At 40.1% G+C, this 19,858-nt stretch overlaps 1 protein-coding gene across 4 annotated transcripts in view; it reads left to right on the forward strand.

Annotated features, from left to right (window-relative positions):
* The window catches only part of rptor (regulatory associated protein of MTOR, complex 1), a 261,324-nt gene that overhangs the window by 39,259 nt on the left and 202,207 nt on the right, over nt 1-19,858 (forward strand). For all 4 annotated transcript variants that reach the window (XM_028566774.1, XM_028566789.1, XM_028566782.1 and 1 more), the window contains exon 3: nt 13,714-13,816. In XM_028566774.1, coding sequence (XP_028422575.1) covers nt 13,714-13,816 — 103 coding nt within the window. The remainder of the gene's footprint in view (nt 1-13,713; nt 13,817-19,858) is intronic.

The following is a 19,858-nucleotide window of genomic DNA, read 5'->3' on the forward strand; positions in this document are numbered from 1 at the left end:
TGTTAATGAGGGGGGAAACATAGATATGGTAGATTTCAACCAATGAATGATTTATGAAACTGGATAATGCAGCTGTCTGGCCAAGTCCTGAGTCCTGTTTAACCTTACCAGAAGCAGGAAGTACGCTCTTTCAGCTTTTTGCAGTGGTGTTGATTTTTGCATCCCACTTTAGATCCTGGGATATTGTGTATTCTTGAATGTGTGTCCCAGTGGTGACTACTGAGCCAAGAATGTTAAAGAGGATAGGTAAAGGTCCCAACTTTTCCAAACTTAAATATATTACAGAAGTTATAATTATGAAATAGGCTATATATATTAAAGCCTACCTTTTATTTTTGCTCTCTATCAAAAGAAAAATATGTTGTATGCTGTAAATCAAGGCCCAAACGCACTGAAAGCGATAATTGACGCAGTTCTTTTGACCTGCCTTATTTGACCTGCCTCATTTGATGCTTCCATGGCGCACTGCAGGCATCAGATTTTAAGCGCCAACACCACAGAACCAGCAGTATTGTAGAAAAGGTCGCTATTTAGGCAAAGGTTTTGTATGTTACAGATCCCCCATCAGTAGAGGCATTGTACTTTTTGTGCCACAACGGACATTTAATTTTTTATATTAAGAAATATTTAAGTTGCATTCATTCAATTTCACTTTTTTTATAATGACTATAAGCTACAGAACAAGTTTATAGTCCAGATTATGGATACATGCCCACTGCATCAATCCTTCCCATTTTTTCAGCTCATTTGTAAATGCCATCACAATGATTACTGGGCTTTTAAGAGAAACTTTCACTCAGTTGCCGTGACATTTGTGAATGGTTTAGGTGCACAGAAGTATGAGCTTGATTCACACAATCACAAACATCCTCTCGTGTTTCACCATCAACAAAAATAAATAGAAGGCTGTTTGTAGAGCGGATCTGTGTGGCGTATACACACAACTATAATGCTGCTGTCACACCTGGTGTGGCCAGTTTCATAGCAATAAACTATGATCACAGTCAGTGAGACAGCTAACAGACTAGAGTAGACTAACGCTTTTGTTGCGTATTGGCCATTTAAAACCTTGGGTGTACTTCAAAACGCGCGTGTCAGATGCTTTTAGTGCATTTGGAACTTTAAGCTCAAACTTTTGCCACGGAAGCTACTGTATTGGAAGGTTACTCCTGAAAATTTAAAGAGTGCTGGAATGTGGAACGTGTGATACTTGTAGAATGGGATTATTATCTTCGAACCTTTGCCTATCGTCTTTAAGGGCAGATGGAGGGTGCTCAGGGGGGGCTTTTCCTGAAGTCCACAATCATCTCCAATGTCTTCTGAGCATTTAGTTACAGGTTGTTGTGGCTGCACCAGGATGCCAGCTGCTTGACATCATGTCTGTAAGCTGACACATCATTGTTGGATATAAGCTTTACAGGGGGTCCTGGAGGGGCAGTCAGTAGTGTATAGAGAGTAAAGCAGGGGGAGAGCACACTGCACTGTAGGGCTCCAGTGCCGAGAGACATGGTCAGTGAGATGTGTGCTTTCTGAGCCTAAAATGATGTTTCCTATTCGTATTTTGGAAATATGTGGCCAGATGGGAAACCCCATCTCCAGCATAACGGTTTTGGGTTAAATTCCCACTGCGATACATCAACCAATGTGTCCCTGAGCAAGACACTTAACCCCTAGTTGCTCCAGAGGCGTGCAACCTCTGACATATGTAGCAATTGGAAGTCACTTTGGAAAAAAACGTCCTCTAAATGACATGTAATGTAATGGAACTGTAATCCACAAATCGAACCTTTGCAAGGTTACTAGGTCTGGTTATATAGTTATATTAGATGAATGAGGAAATGAAGATATTAGGCACAGGCGTTTGACATGATGAAGATGTTGCATGCATGGTTAGTAGCCTATATTACCAAGTTTCTAATGGTATGAAACAAAACTATGAAGAAATAACTGAGCCAGAACATTTAGAGATGCATCTGAAGGGCCAATATAGTGAGGTGTGTTTTTTACAGTTTCATAACCATTTGTAAATAGATTCATTAATTCACTAGTATATTTGATGGATCATCAGGATAAAAAACATTTTGAAAATCAGTAATCCTATCTTGATAATTTAGGTCTATAAACAGGTAACTGGCAAAGTAAATACAGTTATAGTATTATAACAGAAAGATAAACTAGCTATCTGCAATATAATTACAGTAAAATGTAACATTTAACTTAACTAAGGCAACAAGATTTGTTCATAATTCTCTTGTTATGTTAGACAATGAATAGCCTCATTTTAGTTACAATTTCAAATTAAACAAAAAGAAAAAGCACATTCTAGGAAATGTTTAAGCAGAGATAGCTTTTTTAAGTGGAATTGAATAGGCGGTTAAATTGATTTTATGTTAAACCACTAGATATTGATCAAATTGTAGGACTTTAATTTTAAGTATTCTGAGTTTGAGTTACTATGGCTGAGCTAACAGAAAGTTCAAATTGTATTATGCTGTAATACCATCTCCCACCAGGAGTGGCGCATCATTGACTGAGTTAAATTTTCATTATGCTGCAATACCATTTATTACCAGGAGGGGCGCATGTTCGCAGAAAAGTTCACACACTTGCAATACCACCGTTTGCCAGTAGGACGTCAGCGTCTTACACACACACACATTTTTCTCATGAAAACCCCCCCAAAGAGGACTTTGGAGTTATTGATACTGGGCATATTAGGAAGCTGTTTTCTATGCTTTGAGAGGGGTCTGCCCGTGGGGACCCTGATTTTGGTCCCCACCGTGACACGAGTCCCCACCTTGTGAGTGTGTATTCCGGTCAAGGTCCTCATCGGTATAGAAATGCGAGTACACACGCGCGCGCGCGCACGCACGCGCACGCACTCACATGCACACGTCTCCCTCCCTGTCTCATTATCTCTTCAGTTCCATCACTTTTCCATCAAGTGTTGTTGAAGTATATAGTCATTTACTCTTTTTTTCTCTCCTCCTCTACCTTCTTCTTTCTCCTCACACGGATTCATTGGAAATCCATTCGGCCCAGCATACGTGTTGTAAAATCAAATTTTGTTTAGGCTTTCCTCTCAGATTAACCCTAACCGTCCAATTAACAGGCTGGGGCCGCCTATTTGATAAAGAGACACTTGTTATCGGCCAAAATGTGTTCAATCCTCACTTCTACTCTCGTTTTTTATCCCTGTCTTTAATATCTGCTCCTCTTTCTTTTGATTACAGTCCTACTGTGTCTGTGGGGATTTTTCTAGGGCGGCAATTACTTCATTGTTGATTAATAGATCAGTTGTCTTTTTTTCCTTTTTTTAAGTTGTCAAAAAAAGTGAAACATCTTCAAGTATCAAAGTATTCAGTTAAGAAAACAGCAGATCTTTGAATTTAAAAGAAAGCTGGAGCCAGAGCATGTTTTTAATTCCTAAATGATTAGACTAAGCGATCGTTCTCAATTCATTCTTTTGTCAATCCACTAATCAGTTTCTTTTTCTTTCCCTAATTTCCTTTCAGATAACTTAAATAAAATGGTAGAGAATATACAGTAGTCCTGCAATCAACGCTCTCACAAGCAGACTTAGTTCAGTTAATTTCATTAATCTGACTGAAGAGATTTTTGTACTGTATAATGTTGTTTCCACAGTTTCTAATTCCTTGGCTTGAGATTTGTGAAAGGGCGTGCTAATTATTTAGTGGGAAGGAGAAAGGAATGACGTATGATGATGTAAGTCAAACAGTTCAAAGGGTTTAAAAAGCTGGCCGATGAATATACAAGAAAACATCTTAACTGTGTGTTGAAATGATAACACTAGTATGTGTATGTGCTGCACACTAATTGATTTAGAAAATTTTAGCGATAAAGTTCATTCTTGATCTTGGAAATAGCAGTTTTAAAAATAAAAGCTATTATTATTATTATTATTATTATGATTATGATTATTTATTATTATTATTTTTTTACTAAATGTCCACTTACTAGCTTTATTCCGGAGTTTTCAATTGCATCTCATGGTCTTCATAGACGGATGGGTTTTGACAGCTCATTTGTTGTGGCGGTCCTGCTTGGATCACATGAAAATGACTGAGCAAATGCCGGCAGCTGATTAAGACCGGTTAAAAGCTCCAGAAAAAGCCAGTAAGTGGACCTTGAGATGATTTGGTTTACATTGGTTCAGTGCTGCCTGCTTCCATTAATGTGCATTTGACCGTAATGGGAACAATACACAACCATATGAACAAGGTCTAAGGTCTGACAGTTTCCCCCAGGATAGGAACTAATTCATTGCTGTAAGCCATGCCCATTGATATTTCCTGCCCAACCGATTTACCAGCATTTTCCAAACCTGGTTGATAAATGAACTACTTGTTTTTGTGTTTTTCAGTGTGCGTGAGGTAATTTGTGGACTAAACAAGCAGATAAATCACTGAGAATAATGTGGACCACATCTGTGTACCGTCACACTCAAATGCCACGTTGCACCGTGGTGATGCGCTGGACCTTTCACTCTCATTCATCTGTGTTATTCTCATGCAAATAAATATCAAATGAATTATAAATTGCTTGCATTTGATGCTGCACAGAAACAAATCTCATTAGGGCTGTTTATGTTAGGATGCTAATTGTTCCACCATGTTGTGCCAGATTTTTTTTTTTTTTAAGATTATTTTTTGGGGCTTTTCCCTTTGAAAGTGACAGTGGATAGACCGGAAAGGTGGGAGAGAGAAGGGGGATGACACACAGCAAAGGGCCGCAGGTTGGACTCGAACGCGGGCCGCTGCAAAGGACTCGGCCTACATGGGTCACACGCTCTTACTGGGTGAGCTAGAGGCCACCCCCACCTTGAGCCACTTATGATACTACTGTGGTGCCGTACGTGTTACTACAAATACATATCGAATCAGCACCCATGTATTGCAAAACAAATCAAATTGGGACAAAAGCATATCATCCCAGCCCTATGTATATCTATAGAGATAGATAGATAGATAGATAGATAGATAGATAGATAGATAGATAGATAGATAGATATAGGGCAGTCAAACGATGAATCACTGAGAATAATGTGGACCACATCTGTGTACCGTCACACTCAAATGCCACGTTGCACCGTGGTGATACGCTGGACCTTTCACTCTCATTCATCTTTGTTATTCTCATGCAAATAAATATCAAATGATTTATCAATTGCTTGCATTTGATGCTGCACAGAAACAAATCTCATCAAGGCTGTTTATGTTAGGATGCTAATTGGTCCACCATCTTGTGCCAGATTTTTTTTTTTTTTAAAGATAATTTTTTGGGGCTTTTCCCTTTTTTAATTGCTGATTAAAATTCTATTATTTTGCATTTCGGAACTGTTTTTAAGTACATATTAACAATGGAAAGCAATTCTTACCAGTGTATCTTGATTGGGAATCAAAAGAATGCAAAGAAAGTTACTTTATGAACTTGACTTTAAGATTTGTATTTGTTTATTATTTACTGTAAACAAAAGAAGAAGAAAAAAGAAGGGTAGTAAACAACAGTCAGTAACTTGTTTATTGTTAAGGCCATGGTCAAAATTAAAGATTTAATAATAATGTAATAACTATAACAATAACTTATTTCAACAGTAAATTGCTGTTGAACGACAAAAATAATCACCAGATGGGAAAAGGGTATTTTACAATTACTGTGAATGCAGCACGAGGCTACCTGTTTTAAGTGAAAGCACCGTCTGTGTTGTTTTAATTCCGACAGCTGAGAGCAGACTGTTAGGTCCCGCTGTAGGAATCCTCTACAGTGAAGCAGTCAGCATTTTAACCCTGTTTAATCCAGCTGCTAGCTAAAGGTAGGCTAACGTTACCTGCTGTCAGGTGTAGTGTAAAGTCAGGCATCGAAATGAGGCACCGAAATTTTTGTTCTTATTTGGTCTGTTACTACCGTTTAGGTCGGCACGTTTCGGTACCCAACCCTACTTACCTCAATCAGTGTGCAGTAACTTCTAAATAATTTGGATTACTCCCTGACATCCAGTGATCACCGGTTGATGAGACAGCGTTTGCACTTTGGTTTCAACAACAGGTCGGCGAGTAGCACTCTCCAAAATAGTGCTTTATTGCCTGAGCCCGCTAGCATCAACCTGAGTCACGTTAACTGTACTATGCTTAGCTCGTAGCTGGTAGCTCAAGCTTGACGTGCTTCGGTGATATTTTAATTCGGCGTTGCACAATGTGCGTATGGCTTTCGACGTGTCTACGAGCCGTCCGGGAGTTTTGGAAAATAAAAAGCACCATTCAGAATTGTGTTGCTGCTGCATTTCTCCATCATGCCTGGAGCCTGCAGCAGGAGGATGTGTTGGGAGGAAGTCGCAATGCGATTAATGCGTTAATGCTGACAGCCCTAATATATATATATATATATATATATATATATATATATATATATATATATATATATATATATATACAGACAGTATTTTGAGAAATAAATTGTTGACTTGAAATGATAGCTTACCATGTCCTCTAGAGAGTCAACAGTTGTTGTTTTTACATTTATCTTTTCTCTTTCTCTGGTCTTTGCATGAACACTTCTCTGAAGTGAGCTGTCATTTCAGCTGTTGTATTTTAAAGGGCAACCCTGCACTGGTTCTTCCCCCTTAGGTTTGTCTTTGTAGTATCTTTTTTTTTTTTATATATAAAAGATGTATTTTCCCAGGATATTGGTGTAGATATTTTGCAGCCCCTGCAGAGCTTATAGAGAACAGGTACACTTACATTCACAATGTTTATTCAAATGACAGATACACTTGTCTATTATTGTCTAAGGAGATCACACTTCTGCTTTGAGCGAACATGGAATAAATTCCTTGCCAAAAGTCAGTGGATGTAACTACCTCACACCTTTCTTTAACAAGTGAGATGGAGAAATGTGGCGGTTAGGACAAGATAATAGAAAACAAATAAATATACTATCAAGTGGTTTGCCTTTTAAACAGCTTGAGTCTTCATTGGATCTTCTGTCACTGAAGACCTTAACTGTGTCTCGGGAGATTAGAACATTTTTGAAAGAAAGCCTCCACTTCTTTGAAGGATGCCGGAAGTGAAAATCCTTGCAGTAGGACACATAGCACCTCACTGAGTTTTAGATGTGGTGACTGGGGAGGCCGTTTTTGGCTTTTAATCTTTTCAAGTTTTCGTGAAACAACTCTTGAGCCATCATTGGATTTAAAATACCAATACAGATCTGTATCTGAGGGATCCTCTAGCTTTGCCTTGATGTGAAGTGAGTTATATGGCCATATTGGCCATAGGACACTTTTATTTTGCTCATTGGTGCAGATTACTTGCTTTGCTGGTGTATGTCTTGAGTTGGCCCTTACTGGTTTCTGTATTACAACATTAAAAGTAGAGATGCACCGATAGACTGGCCGGTGACCAGAATTGGCCGGTTTTCACGTGCTCGGCCATGACCGGCGACCGGCAGGTCAGTCTGACATATGCCGATTTCATGCCGGTCAACGCTACAATTAACTGACAACATGAATTATACGAGTTTACAGTTCTCAAGGACGCACGCACACACGGACACCACAGCACAGTCTCTTTTTTTCCTTTCTCTCAACTTTTCCGCCGTGTGTCGTACCCGCTCGCCGTGTGAAGCGCGTGTCGCGCTATTCTCGCACACGTAGGGAACCTCGTGAATTAACCTGCAACATGCCAGCTGTTTGGAAATTCTTCAGCGTGTTCGCAGAAGAAAACAAGATTGCAATATGCAACACCTGCAAGGAAAAAGTAGGGCGTGGAGGGACGACACCAAAATCTAATTTTATTTTAGTGTGATATTGGATGTGAAAAGAAGGAAATGGTTCTAACATTGCTCTTTAGATGTGTGTGAATTTCCCACACCAGGAGTAATTTATATAGTTCTATTTTATAGTGATCCATTATCTGTTCAAAAAAATTTTCTATGTTCTGTGCAAAATGTTCTATTAAAGAAAAAATAGAAAATAAATATTTGTGTGTGCTGTAAAGTGGTTAGATAAAATGAAATCGGAATCGGCTGGCCTAACTCAAAGAAAACCGAGAATTGGCCTAGAAAGCTGTAATTGGTGCATCTCTAATTAAATGGCATCTTTGGGAAGTTCACTGGCCTCGTGGACTATTTTTGGCTAAACATGAACATGCTTTGGTGTTTTCTTCTTGGCTTCGGAGTAGGGATTCTCAGACCTTTGTTAAAGCACATACTGCTACAGTAGTGCACATTAACAGTTGCTCAATCATTTTTTAAATCCTTTTCATCAGCAGTTCTGGCATCATTCTAAAGATGTCAATTTTGGTTTCTTGTCAGTTGGTCGGTCAGTCCACCACTTTTGTTCAGACTGAAATATCTCAACATATATTGGATGGATTGCCATTACATGTGGTACAGACATTCATGTCCCCCTCAGGATAGATTGCAATAACTTTGGTGATCCGCTGACTTCTCATCCAGCGCCAACATAAGCTGAAATCTTTCTATTTGGTCAATACTGTACTGCACTCTTATGTTCAGTGCTAATTCTCAGATGTGAGCATGCGGACATTGATATCGGGCGATGATTCAGAAATGATGTTGGGAGACCTCAAAGATGACGACCAGTCCGATGATTACAAATCAAGTGCAGCTTTATTCAAACAATGAACAAACTTTCATGACACTGGGACAACCATGAGCATACAGACACGTCTGCCCAAGGATGAACCACATGTACATCATAGTGAATACCTTTTCAACACTTTTTGTGCTTACACAGCATGAGGCATCTATTTCAGTTGGAACAGTTTACTCTTAAACTACACCTTTTATGGCACGTGCTCCTAATAGATTCTCACATTCCTGGCTCCAACCTATCAGACATTAGCTATTAGCTCAAAGCAATGCTGTGCCTAAGTACGGCCTCACAGAGCCGCTGTAGAGTGTTGTTTGGGAATATCACGCTACTGTAAGCAGTCTAAGTTCTGTGATGGAACGGTCACCTTCATTTCATTTTCACAGTAACCAAGGTACTGTGTGGATATAGTTGTGTACCCGAGCATTAAACTTGTGCAGTTCCCATTCATTAGAATTTGTTCATGGCATTACCATGCAGGTGGGTAAAGGGCGAGAGGTGAGAAGGTCAGGTGAAAATGAATGAAGCGAGTGTGCCCTTGTGTGTGTGCGGATGCATGCGCATTTTATAGTCTTGTCCTGCTGAGTCCCAGTAGCACACTGACCTTTTACTGTGTCGGTGGGAAAACGGAGGGCACCTTAATTACCTTTACAACAACAGCGCTCCTAGCCTTGCTCAGCCATGGGGTGGTCACATAACCCACTGTACACAAACACATGTGCTCCATAGCTCCACTACCTCTGAAAGGTCACTTGGCGATCTGCGTTGACCTACATGGCAGTGTTGTACGTGTCCAAACTGTGTATACAGTTGTTGTCATTTCTAAACCCCATTGTTGAGATCATCCAGCCTTGACTAATACACAGGGAATGTATCAGATTTTCAGCCATGTTCGCAGCGTGGCTCTAGCAATGTGGGTCAGTCAACCATTTGGCTCAGACTAAAATATATCTCAATAACTATTAGATGGATTGACTTTGAAATTTCTATAGACATTGAGTACGTTTTCATGTACACTAACGTTCCGCTAGTATTCCAAATATGACAATATTTCGAATTTGATATGGGTCATGTAAACAGCATATTCCGTTTGGATATTCCCTGTAAGGCCTTTTTCAGAATTTAGCATTCTCCGATTCAGACGCTGGATATGCCGGTTATTCTGGGTTTAAGATAGCCTGACAAGCCAGACCCACATCAAGATGTTGGGTCTGGGAGCTCACCATTGGCAGGGCTCAATCCAAGGGGCGGGATAAACAGTTGTCTTTCAAATCCCCTCTGCACTCATAGCCAACCAGAGCAAAGCTGGTTGATAGATTAAACTTTTGCCGTATCCGGTCGGCAAAACTCCGAACACATCCTTCCTTTTTTAAGAACGACTTCAGCAATGACTTTTCTCAAAGAAAAGCTGAACTCCAAGTCTTCCAGAGTTGCGGCCAAAGCCGATTCCAAAGACCGCTGTTTGCCAGCAGCAACGACCCTGGCTGCAAATTACATTCAGTCCCTCCAGAAAAACGCGATTATGCGATCGCATAATTCAATGCATTATCAGCCAAAGTCCGCATATTCATGCGGGGGCCGCATATTTTCAAATATGCCGAACTTTCGCCGCATAAATTGCCGATTTCCGTGCAAAATATGTGGTGCTTGCATGATTTCATAATCCCCGAAATTTTTGTTGCAAAAAAGTCACATATATCTTAGCAGAAAGTTGAAAAAATGTTGCGTTTACTTCACACAACAGCAGCCATTTTCCCCTGTTGCCATGGGAACGTTATGAATTGACGTAATTATGCGACGTAATTACGCGATGTGAACATCATCGAAAAGCAGGTGTTGGAGGTTGATACTTTGAGTCTCTTAAGTTGGTATCCAATAAGAAAGCTATCTTAATATCTGATGTTTACTCAAATTTCTTTAAGTGCTCCTGCTGTCTATATTATTAACGATTTTTGAAAGTCTGTCTCTTTTGTATCTTTTATTTCCCTCTGTTTAGATTATTACTTTTATTTTTACTTTAATATTATATTTGTATATATTTTTGTATCTTATTTGTTTACTTATTGCAATGACTGTAAACTATTTTTGGAAATTAAGTTTTAAAAAAAGCAGGGTGTCCTTTCATCAAACCGCAGTTTTTGCAAGTTCCCGCATTTTTTGCAAGTTCCCGCAATTTCATCGCATAAAATTGCATAAATATCCCACATATTCCATCGCGTTTTTTTAAGAAAACGTGCCGCATAATCAAGGATTTTTGCCCGCAACAATCACAAAAAAACTCTGTTTTTCTGGAAGGACTGTACATTTGCTGCCGTTAGGGTGCGTCTAGATTTCTAGGCTAGGTTTAAGAGGCATTCTTTGGACATGTATACAGTACATTTGTAATATGTGTATCAATCAGGGTTTTTACTTCAGTTTGTGACAGTTTATGGCCTGTTTACGGCTTACGGTCAGCTCTGTGCGTTGCTATGGGTATTGCACACAAACCAACCACCCAACAGTTTGAAAGGCTGCCCAAAAGAAAAAGAGAAACTGCTACTTTTAAACATTATGAAAGACTTGGATATCAATAGTTTTTTTTTTTCGATATGTGAAAATATCGCAACGGCTGGTTTTCCACTGGTGGAAGACTTTAGAAAAAAAATCCCATTTTGCACAGCTGCATGTAAACGGTAACCTGACTCCGCCAGATGGATTGCTTCGCATATTCTAGGCATATCCATCTGGGAACTTTCCGTTGGAGAACTTTTGGGAAGGGGCGGAAATACTGGTTAGCTGATTGGATGAACCATCTGTCTATCACCTATGTTGGTGATAGATGGGTGAAATCAACCAATCAGATCCACAAAGCGTATGAAAATACAACCACAAGCCCACCCCTGCTGCTGCAGGCAAAGCATAGCTCGTTAGCTCAGCATGCAAGCAACATGTCGGTAAAGGAGATTTGCCGTTTGTGTAACGAGAATTTAGGAATAAAAGGCTCCATTTCAGGTTCCCGGACCATATTCCAAAAGAAGGATCCAAGAGAAAAAAAGCATTAGCGAGCGGCTAACAGAATTAGGGCTACCGCTGTCTGAAAATACTAGTTAGCTGATTGGATAAACCATCTGTCTATCACCAGCTAACCCACCTCAAAACCAATGCTGATTGGCCCGGTCATTTGGCTAACAGCTCCAAATTTTCTCTATCTCAAGATGCCAGACTGATCTGCGAGTGGAAAACTGGAGCTTGTGTTGCTGATAATATTAAACCTGTTTCTGAATCTTTTAGCACACATGTAGTTATAAAGTGGGTACTTTTTATTTATTTATTATTTTTCCATCCACGTTCCACTTGGGGCTCATAATAATCAACTTAAAAGTTGTTTAATTTTAACTGTATATGACGAGGCTTTGGTGAGTAACATTTTATAATGGCGGCAAAATTTGTATGCATGTTCATATATATTTGTAACATATGGACATACGCTATTTGATCGTCTCTTTCTTTAGCTTTTCTTAACAGAAAGTCCTCCAAATAATATTGTATTACTCTTATTAAAATTGATGCCTTTTTTTTTTTTTTTTTTTTTTTTGACCTGAGATCAGCAAAACTGTAACCAAGGAGCTGCAAGCGAGAATTGGTGCCTTAGGGGGAACCCTGCATGACCTACGGCTAATTGGAACCAAGAGGACATATATAGGGCCTCATGGAATTCAAGTGCCATTTGTCCCAGAGAAAACCCTATCAAGGGACACGATGAAACCGTGACTGTTCAGCTCGGGTCAAGCAGTGCCATCAACAAACCGTTGTTCCTCCGAGTTGGCGTTCGGTATCAGTGGCAGAAATAAGAAAGTAATGGGCCAGTGATCCATGGTTTATTTGATCCTCAATTGTGAAGCCCTTTGTAAAGTCAGATTCAGTATCAGCGCTATGAATTAATCATTGATCATCCTTCCGATGTTTAATAATAATAATAATAATGATGATTTTGCTGTGGTGATGGTTTGAAGAAACGTGATGGACGCTATACATAGCCACAGCCATGCTTAACGAAAGCACTCTGGCACTGTTGGAGAACCTCACTGTTACAACTATTTTTTTTTGAGGGGCATAAGACCACATGAAGGAGGCAATGCGGCCATGGCCATTATAGCCACTGTGAAATTCCTGCCCGGTTAGTGCGTGCCTGTCCCTCGGATAAATGGTTGTTCTGTTTTAGATGGCCTGTTTTTCTTTCCACTCACTTCCTGCCCCAATGGTCTTCTGTCATCGGTCATTACCTTGTCTGGTTTCATTCTGTTATGATTCTACCTTCCCATTTAGTATCTTTAGACGGGCCTTTGGTGTGATCTGCACCTTTTTGCCTTAAATTCATACAATACACAGATTAATGCCTTGCAACCTGTTTGGGGTGGGCAATATATTTATATATGAGACTACAGGTAGATATTGTCTTAAATTTTGAATATCGTAATATGACAAGTGTTGTCTTTTCTTGGTTTTAAAGGCTGCATTACAGTAAACTGATGTAATTTTCTGAATTTACCAGACTGTTCTAGCTGTTTTATTATTTTTTTCTTACCCACTTTGTCATTATATCCACATTACCGATGATTATTTATTAAAAATCTCATTGTGTAAATATTTTGTGAAAGCCAACCAAATAGTTAACCCTTCAATATCTCCGCAATATCGACATCGATGTACTTGGTCAAAAATATCGTGATATTTTATTTTCTCCACATGGCCCAGCTCTACAACCTGTCCTGCCCAGTGACAAACCTTTGAGACTGCAGCTTAGGTTCCTTGATGGAGTGACACTGTCCTCTGCGTTAGACATAATGGAATCCCTGGACCAGATTGGGAATATGTGGAAGGAAAGAGAAGAACTCCTTTTAATTGTAGAGTGTCCTCTGGCGAGCTTCAGCGCTTCACTGGCCCGCAGCACTGAATACAAGCATGTGTGCTCAGTCCAGTTTCTTGGGTGAAGATTTAATGTGGTTTTGAAAAGTATTACAATTAAACCCACTAGTCTGTTTTGATTTGAGCATTGAGGAGTGATGTGAAGTTAATCCCGTGTTCTGTGTCTTCTCCCCCAGATGAAGACTGTGAGTGTAGCCCTGGTGTTATGTCTCAACGTGGGAGTGGACCCTCCTGATGTGGTCAAGACCTCCCCCTGCGCCCGACTGGAGTGCTGGATAGGTGAATACACACACACACACACACACACACACACACACACACACACACACACACACACACACACACACACACACACACACACACACACACACACAATTCAAAATGGACAAGCACTCAAACGCAACAAAAAATGTGAGAAATGATAAAGTGGGTTCTTCTTAAATATTATTAGTACATTACTGTGCTGCCCCTGCTGCTGAGTGTTATATTGTGTGACAGATGCAAATCGTTAATATGGCAAATTCACAAACTCACTTTACACAATTGGGGTTAAAGACGGCACCCATTTTTCTTAACCTATAGATATCATCTTCATATTGATTGTGGTATCTGTGATGTCTATCAAAGGAATCATTTAAATAAGATATCCCTTCCCACTTCTTGTCTAATAATCATCACATTTTGACAGACTCTTCTGCATCAATTGTAATACAGTGATTGTGTTGTGTTCATCCATGTTTACAGTGCAACCGGCGATCTGCATGACTTCCCATGATGCAAATTTTCCAAAACTGATTTAGGCAAAAGAAAAAGGAAGCTAAATGTGTAGCCCCCATGTAACTCAATGACTCCAAGGCAATAACATACTTCCTGTCTGTATCATCCAAAGCATTATGGGAACTGTATTTCCAAAACTCAAAACATGTTTATCACAAATAACACTACTACTACACGGCATGGAATAATGTTCAGACATTAATGGAGGATGAAGCCTACCGAGCCTGACTTTTCCTCTAGCACCACCATTAAAGGGTAATTTCAGTTTGCTTTTTTTTCTTCAACCTGGACCCTATTTTCCTATGTTTTTGTGTGTAAGTGACTGATAGGAACAACAGTCTTTGAAATTGGTCCAGTATTAAGCGTGAACGCTGTAACCGGCAGCCACAGACCGGGCTGCAATGTAACCCTAAGGGGCAAATGTACATTGTCAGTTTGGTCCACTAAAAGGGCTTTATTTGCCACTGACAGACTCAGATTATTATTCTAAGTGTCTGACAACATTAGGGAAAGGATCCCTTCAGAGATAGGCCTTTTTACAACCTCTGTAAGACCCAGAAACAGCTCTGAGGTCGCTAGCGCTAAACCCACCAGACTCCATCTACAAAAACAATACTTTTAGCGTGTATAGAGCCAACATATTTCCACATGTAAATCCGTAAACTATGTATTTATTTCAACCAAAACTAGAGTTGTGATGGTTGGAAAAGTGGAAAGACGACCCAAAATGGCTTTTATAGTTTTATTTTGTTTCTGTCGACTTTAAATGAAGTGTATTTTACAATGCTAAAGTTACTGTTTATTTACATGGTGTCTGGTGGGTTTAGTGAAAGCAATTTTGCATAAATGTTTTTATGTTTAAAAAAAGGATCTTACTCTTTAACAGAAAGGTCAACCTCCTTAGAAATTCTTTCCATAATGTAGGCAGACACTTAGAATATTAATCTGAGTCTGTCAGTGGCAAAACAAGCACTTCTGTGACGGTAAATACAAGCTGCACAATCACCCTGTTAACTTACATTGTAGCTAGTTTCGCTGACTGCCGACTGCAGTGATCTCACTTAATACTGGACCAATGTCAAAGATTGTTGTTCCCATCAGTCACTTAGACACAGAAACATAGGAACATAGGGTTGAAAGAAACAGAAGTTACCCTTCAAATTGTTTTTTAGTGAAATGTCCCAAACCATTGTAGTAGTATTGGATTACCATGAAACGTGGTATGGACATTTGTGTCCACAGGCTGGTGAAAGGCTCCATGGTACGGCTCGACCACCGGTCCGTTGTAGCGGCTTAAATCCAAACCACGTCCAAATAATGGATGTTGCACCGGTCTTTTTCACCAGCTCCTTGTTTCGCTTTTAGTCATGTATACTCAAGAGGACGATGACGCGTTGCAGCCGGTTGCAGCTCGTGGCTCTAAACTTCGCGGGTAGATTGCGTCAACATGAATTATCGCGATAGTGCAATATAATTAAAATCTCTATCGTAGGTCAATTTTGTATTGTTTATATTGCATATTGTCTATATCGCCCATCCCTAGCCGTGACCTAATGCGACACACGCATAGAACGTGGAAGGCGTGTTGTTGTTGCCACAGCCAGAAGACAAATTTTGTTTCAAAAGAAGCTGGAGGCAGCAAAAAAAACCACCGCTGGCTAAACTATTTAAAAATGGCGGTTTTGTTCAGGACACCCCCGTCTGTAGCTAGCAATGATGACGCAGTGATTAGTGACTATTCTCTCCGACCAATCATTTTTGACCACTACCAATTGTTTTTAACACTGTCCAGTATTTTATCCTTGGTTAACTCATCTCTCAGCTCAGGGTGTGTTCCAGCTGCTTTTAAACATGCTGTTGTGCAACCACTTTTAAGAAAGAAAAATCTGGATCCGTTAGTTTTGTCTAATTTTAGACCTATTTCTAAACTTCCCTTTTTATCTAAAGTCTTGGAGAAAGTTGTTTTGTTTTTAATCAACTTCAATCATTTTTAGATAATTTTAGTATTTATGAAAAGTTCCAGTCTGGTTTTAAGCCCCGTCACAGTACTGAAACTGCCCTTCTAAGAGTCTACAACAACCTTCTTTTAGCGGTCGACTCAGGAAACTCCGCTGTTTTAGTGCTCTTAGATTTGACTGCTGCCTTTGACACTCCATCCTTTTATCCCCACTCAAACAAAGTGTTGGCATTACGGGCATAGCCTTAAAATGGTTTGAATCTTGATTGACAGGAGTTTTGCTGTCCACCTTGGGAACATTTCTTTCCATTGTTTTGCAGATGATGTACAAATCTATTTGCTTGTAAAAAACAATAAGAAGGACACTATCCAGCCTTTGTTGAACTGCTTGAGTGATCTCAAAGTTTTCTCAGTCTTAATGATAATAAGACTGAAATTGTTGTTTGGTTGTGCTGAACATTTTGGTGCCTATGTAGATGCTCTTGGTACTTTAGGCTCCCAAATTCGTCCTTTCACCAGAAATCTGGGAGTGATTTTTGACAGTGCTTTTAAATTTGACAAACAGATTAGTTCTGTTGTTAAAACCAGCTTCTTCCAGCTGAGACTCTTGGCTAAGGTTAAGCCTTACCTGCTACGCATAGATTTGAAAGGGTCATACTAGGGGTGGGAGATATTGACAAAAATGAATATCTCGATATTTTTTTTCAATATCTCGATATTCAGACGATATTTTTGAAATCCTTCTAGAAGTTAAAAGAAGCCCTGTTTGGAAGCTATTTCAGTGGTTCTCTTGGGAAAATGTACAAGCAAGATGAAATCATAACAATAAACAAAGGGCTCTGTTCTGTAACATATTGCACACAACCATGTCCTTATTGGAAGCAGTCCTGGAGCTGGGACAGGGCCGGGTCAGACTAGGTTCTGATAGTCCTTCTACTTGGCTGTATAGTCCTTCTGACCGGGATTTATGCTGGGATCAGGAGTTGGATGTGATCTGACTGGCCCAGGTGAGGGAGAGGTGCAGTTCTGTGTGCTTTTTTGATGTTAGAGTATACATGATCTAGTGTGTTCTTCCCTCTAGTAACACAATCTACACGCTGGGAGAAATCTGGAGGGGAACAGACTTTAAGGACGCCTTGTAAAAGTCCCCTGTATCCCGTAACCAGGTGATCGCGCTGCAGTTTGTTCACTATGGTTAGCAGTGAACCAAACTTTTGCTAACGTTAGCATCGGGGGCTATGTAGATGGCAGTGTGCTGTTTTCGTAGTAAATAAAATGGTCCGTATATTACCGACAGGGCTCCAGGTCAGGTGAGCCGTACTGGGCAACGATCCTGCAGTTGGTACACCATTCATTGTGCACAAAAATGCAGTCCTCCGCCTCTGGTCGTGCCGGAGTTATTTTCTCATTCTGCCGGTAGATAGCTAGCTCGGCGTGCTAGCGCCGACAACAACCTGGAGGGCTCGGTCAGGCTATTTCCTCCGGGATGTTATGAGCCGCCCGGAAGGCTCTCGTAACGGCTGTGTTGTATCGTGGTCCTGTATTGATTAGTTCAGTGTGGCTGTACGTACTTGTATAAATACACACCGACAGGAGAGCCGCTGAACAATCGCGCGCCGCCATCTTTGTTGACATGAGTGAACTAGTAGCAGCTTACTCTCGTGCAGGACGATCGTGATTTTGTATAAAAAAAATACAGTCAAACAAACCCCTACAGTATTAAAATCGCTACATATAATTGTTAAGAAGGTTATAGTGTGCGTTATTTGTTTTCTCTTTAACTTCCTTCAGCTCTTTTCATGTTTGGGGGGTCGGATTGTACAAATGATGAAATACTCAATATCCCAATTTTGCATATCGTCCAGACAACAATTTGGATATTATCATCTAAATGATATATCGCCCACCTCTAGGTCATACATGCATTTATTACGTCCCGCTTGGACTACTTTAACTCATTGTATGTTGGATTGGATCAGTCATCCCTTCGTCGCTAACAGTTAGTCCAGAACGCAGCAGTTCGACTTTTAACCGGGACCAAAAAGCGCGACCACATTACACCGGTTTTGGCCACTCTCCACTGGCTTCCAGTTTGTTTCAGGATTGAATTTAAAATTGTATTAATTGTCTTTAAGATCTTAAATGGGTTGTCGCCTTCTTATTTATCGGAGCTCTCACATGTCCATACACCTGTCAAAGCACTGAGGTCGTCCATTCAGATGCTCCTCAATGTTAACAGATCCAGGTTAAAAACCAAAGGTGACCGAGCATTTTCAGTGGCTGCTCCAAACCTCTGGAATGGTTTACCTATTCATGTAAGAACAGCTCGGACTGTTGAAACGTTCAAGTCCATGCTTAAGACCCTTACCTTTTAGTATCGCCTCAGCTCGCTTGGAACCTCGACGGACGTGATACTAAAAAAAGTACCTGTTGGCAGGTACCAGGGACTTTAATCATAATGGAAAACCAATAAAAGGCGAGTTGAGCTGAGGCGAGCAGGTACCATGTGATGGAAAAACGCCATTAGAGTCTTACTTTAACATCACTAAAGTCCAGAAAAGTTTGTATTACCCTGGAACACAAACGCACACCTTTATCCATTTATATACAGCTATGTTGTGTTTTGAAAACCAAGCAAAGGATGCACGTATATAGTACCACTCCCCTTCAAGTTTGTAGGTAGTCCATCTTATACCTGAAAATAATAATATAAGGAGTGCCTAGTATGAAAATGAGCAGAAAAAGTCTTGGGTTCAAAAGGTTAGTATGGGGTAAGCCTCGCAAGATTAGTGTCGAATTAAAAGTGACACTAAAAAAAAAAAGCAGTGCAAGTTTAACTTTGTAGCATTTAGGGGCTTTCTCTGTCATTCTCATAGAGCTCAATTCACAAGGCATCTGCCCCAAAACGGAACCACACAACATGACACAGAACAAAAACAAAAGAAACCTCTCCATCGAATGGGAACCTCAAAGCCATTGTTCAGCTCCCCTGAGACTGCTTGACTGTGTAGAGTGCAGAAAGAACATTAAAGATGGAGCACAGTTCTTAAAGTTTCTGAAACTTTCTTAGCGGCTGCTAAGGACACTGACATCGTGCAGACCTGCCACTTGGTTTTTGAGACGGTGTTTGAGAATATTAAAGGGTGAAGGCAGAGGTGATGTCCTTAAATGATGAAATTAAACCAGTTATCATTTGACTCCTCAAACACATTGTCTTGTCTTTTTGATGTAATAATACATTTTATTAGGCCTCATTTATCATAATGCTGGCGGTTAAATTTTCAGCATTAAAGCATATCAGTATCTCCCGCAAACTTGCCAATACATTCTTCTCTGCCTGCTGAGCGCAATTTGATCTGTACTCAATCTATATTCTGCCCTTCTTTATGCCATATTGATTTTCTTTCATCAATATTTCAACCTGAGGGGGGGCTGCTGCTATTTTTTCAAACCCTGCTTTTGATTTGACAAGCAAATAAACCTCCAATGCCGAAATCCCAAACTATAACTTACCTCTGTAATCATGGCATGGAAGTATCTCTTGCCTGAAAGTTGAATAATTTTAGCCTGCTTGTTTTGATTCCGTC

The sequence above is a fragment of the Perca flavescens genome, chromosome 2 (genome assembly GCF_004354835.1).
Source record: "Perca flavescens isolate YP-PL-M2 chromosome 2, PFLA_1.0, whole genome shotgun sequence".
Classification (NCBI taxonomy): Eukaryota; Metazoa; Chordata; class Actinopteri; order Perciformes; family Percidae; genus Perca; species Perca flavescens.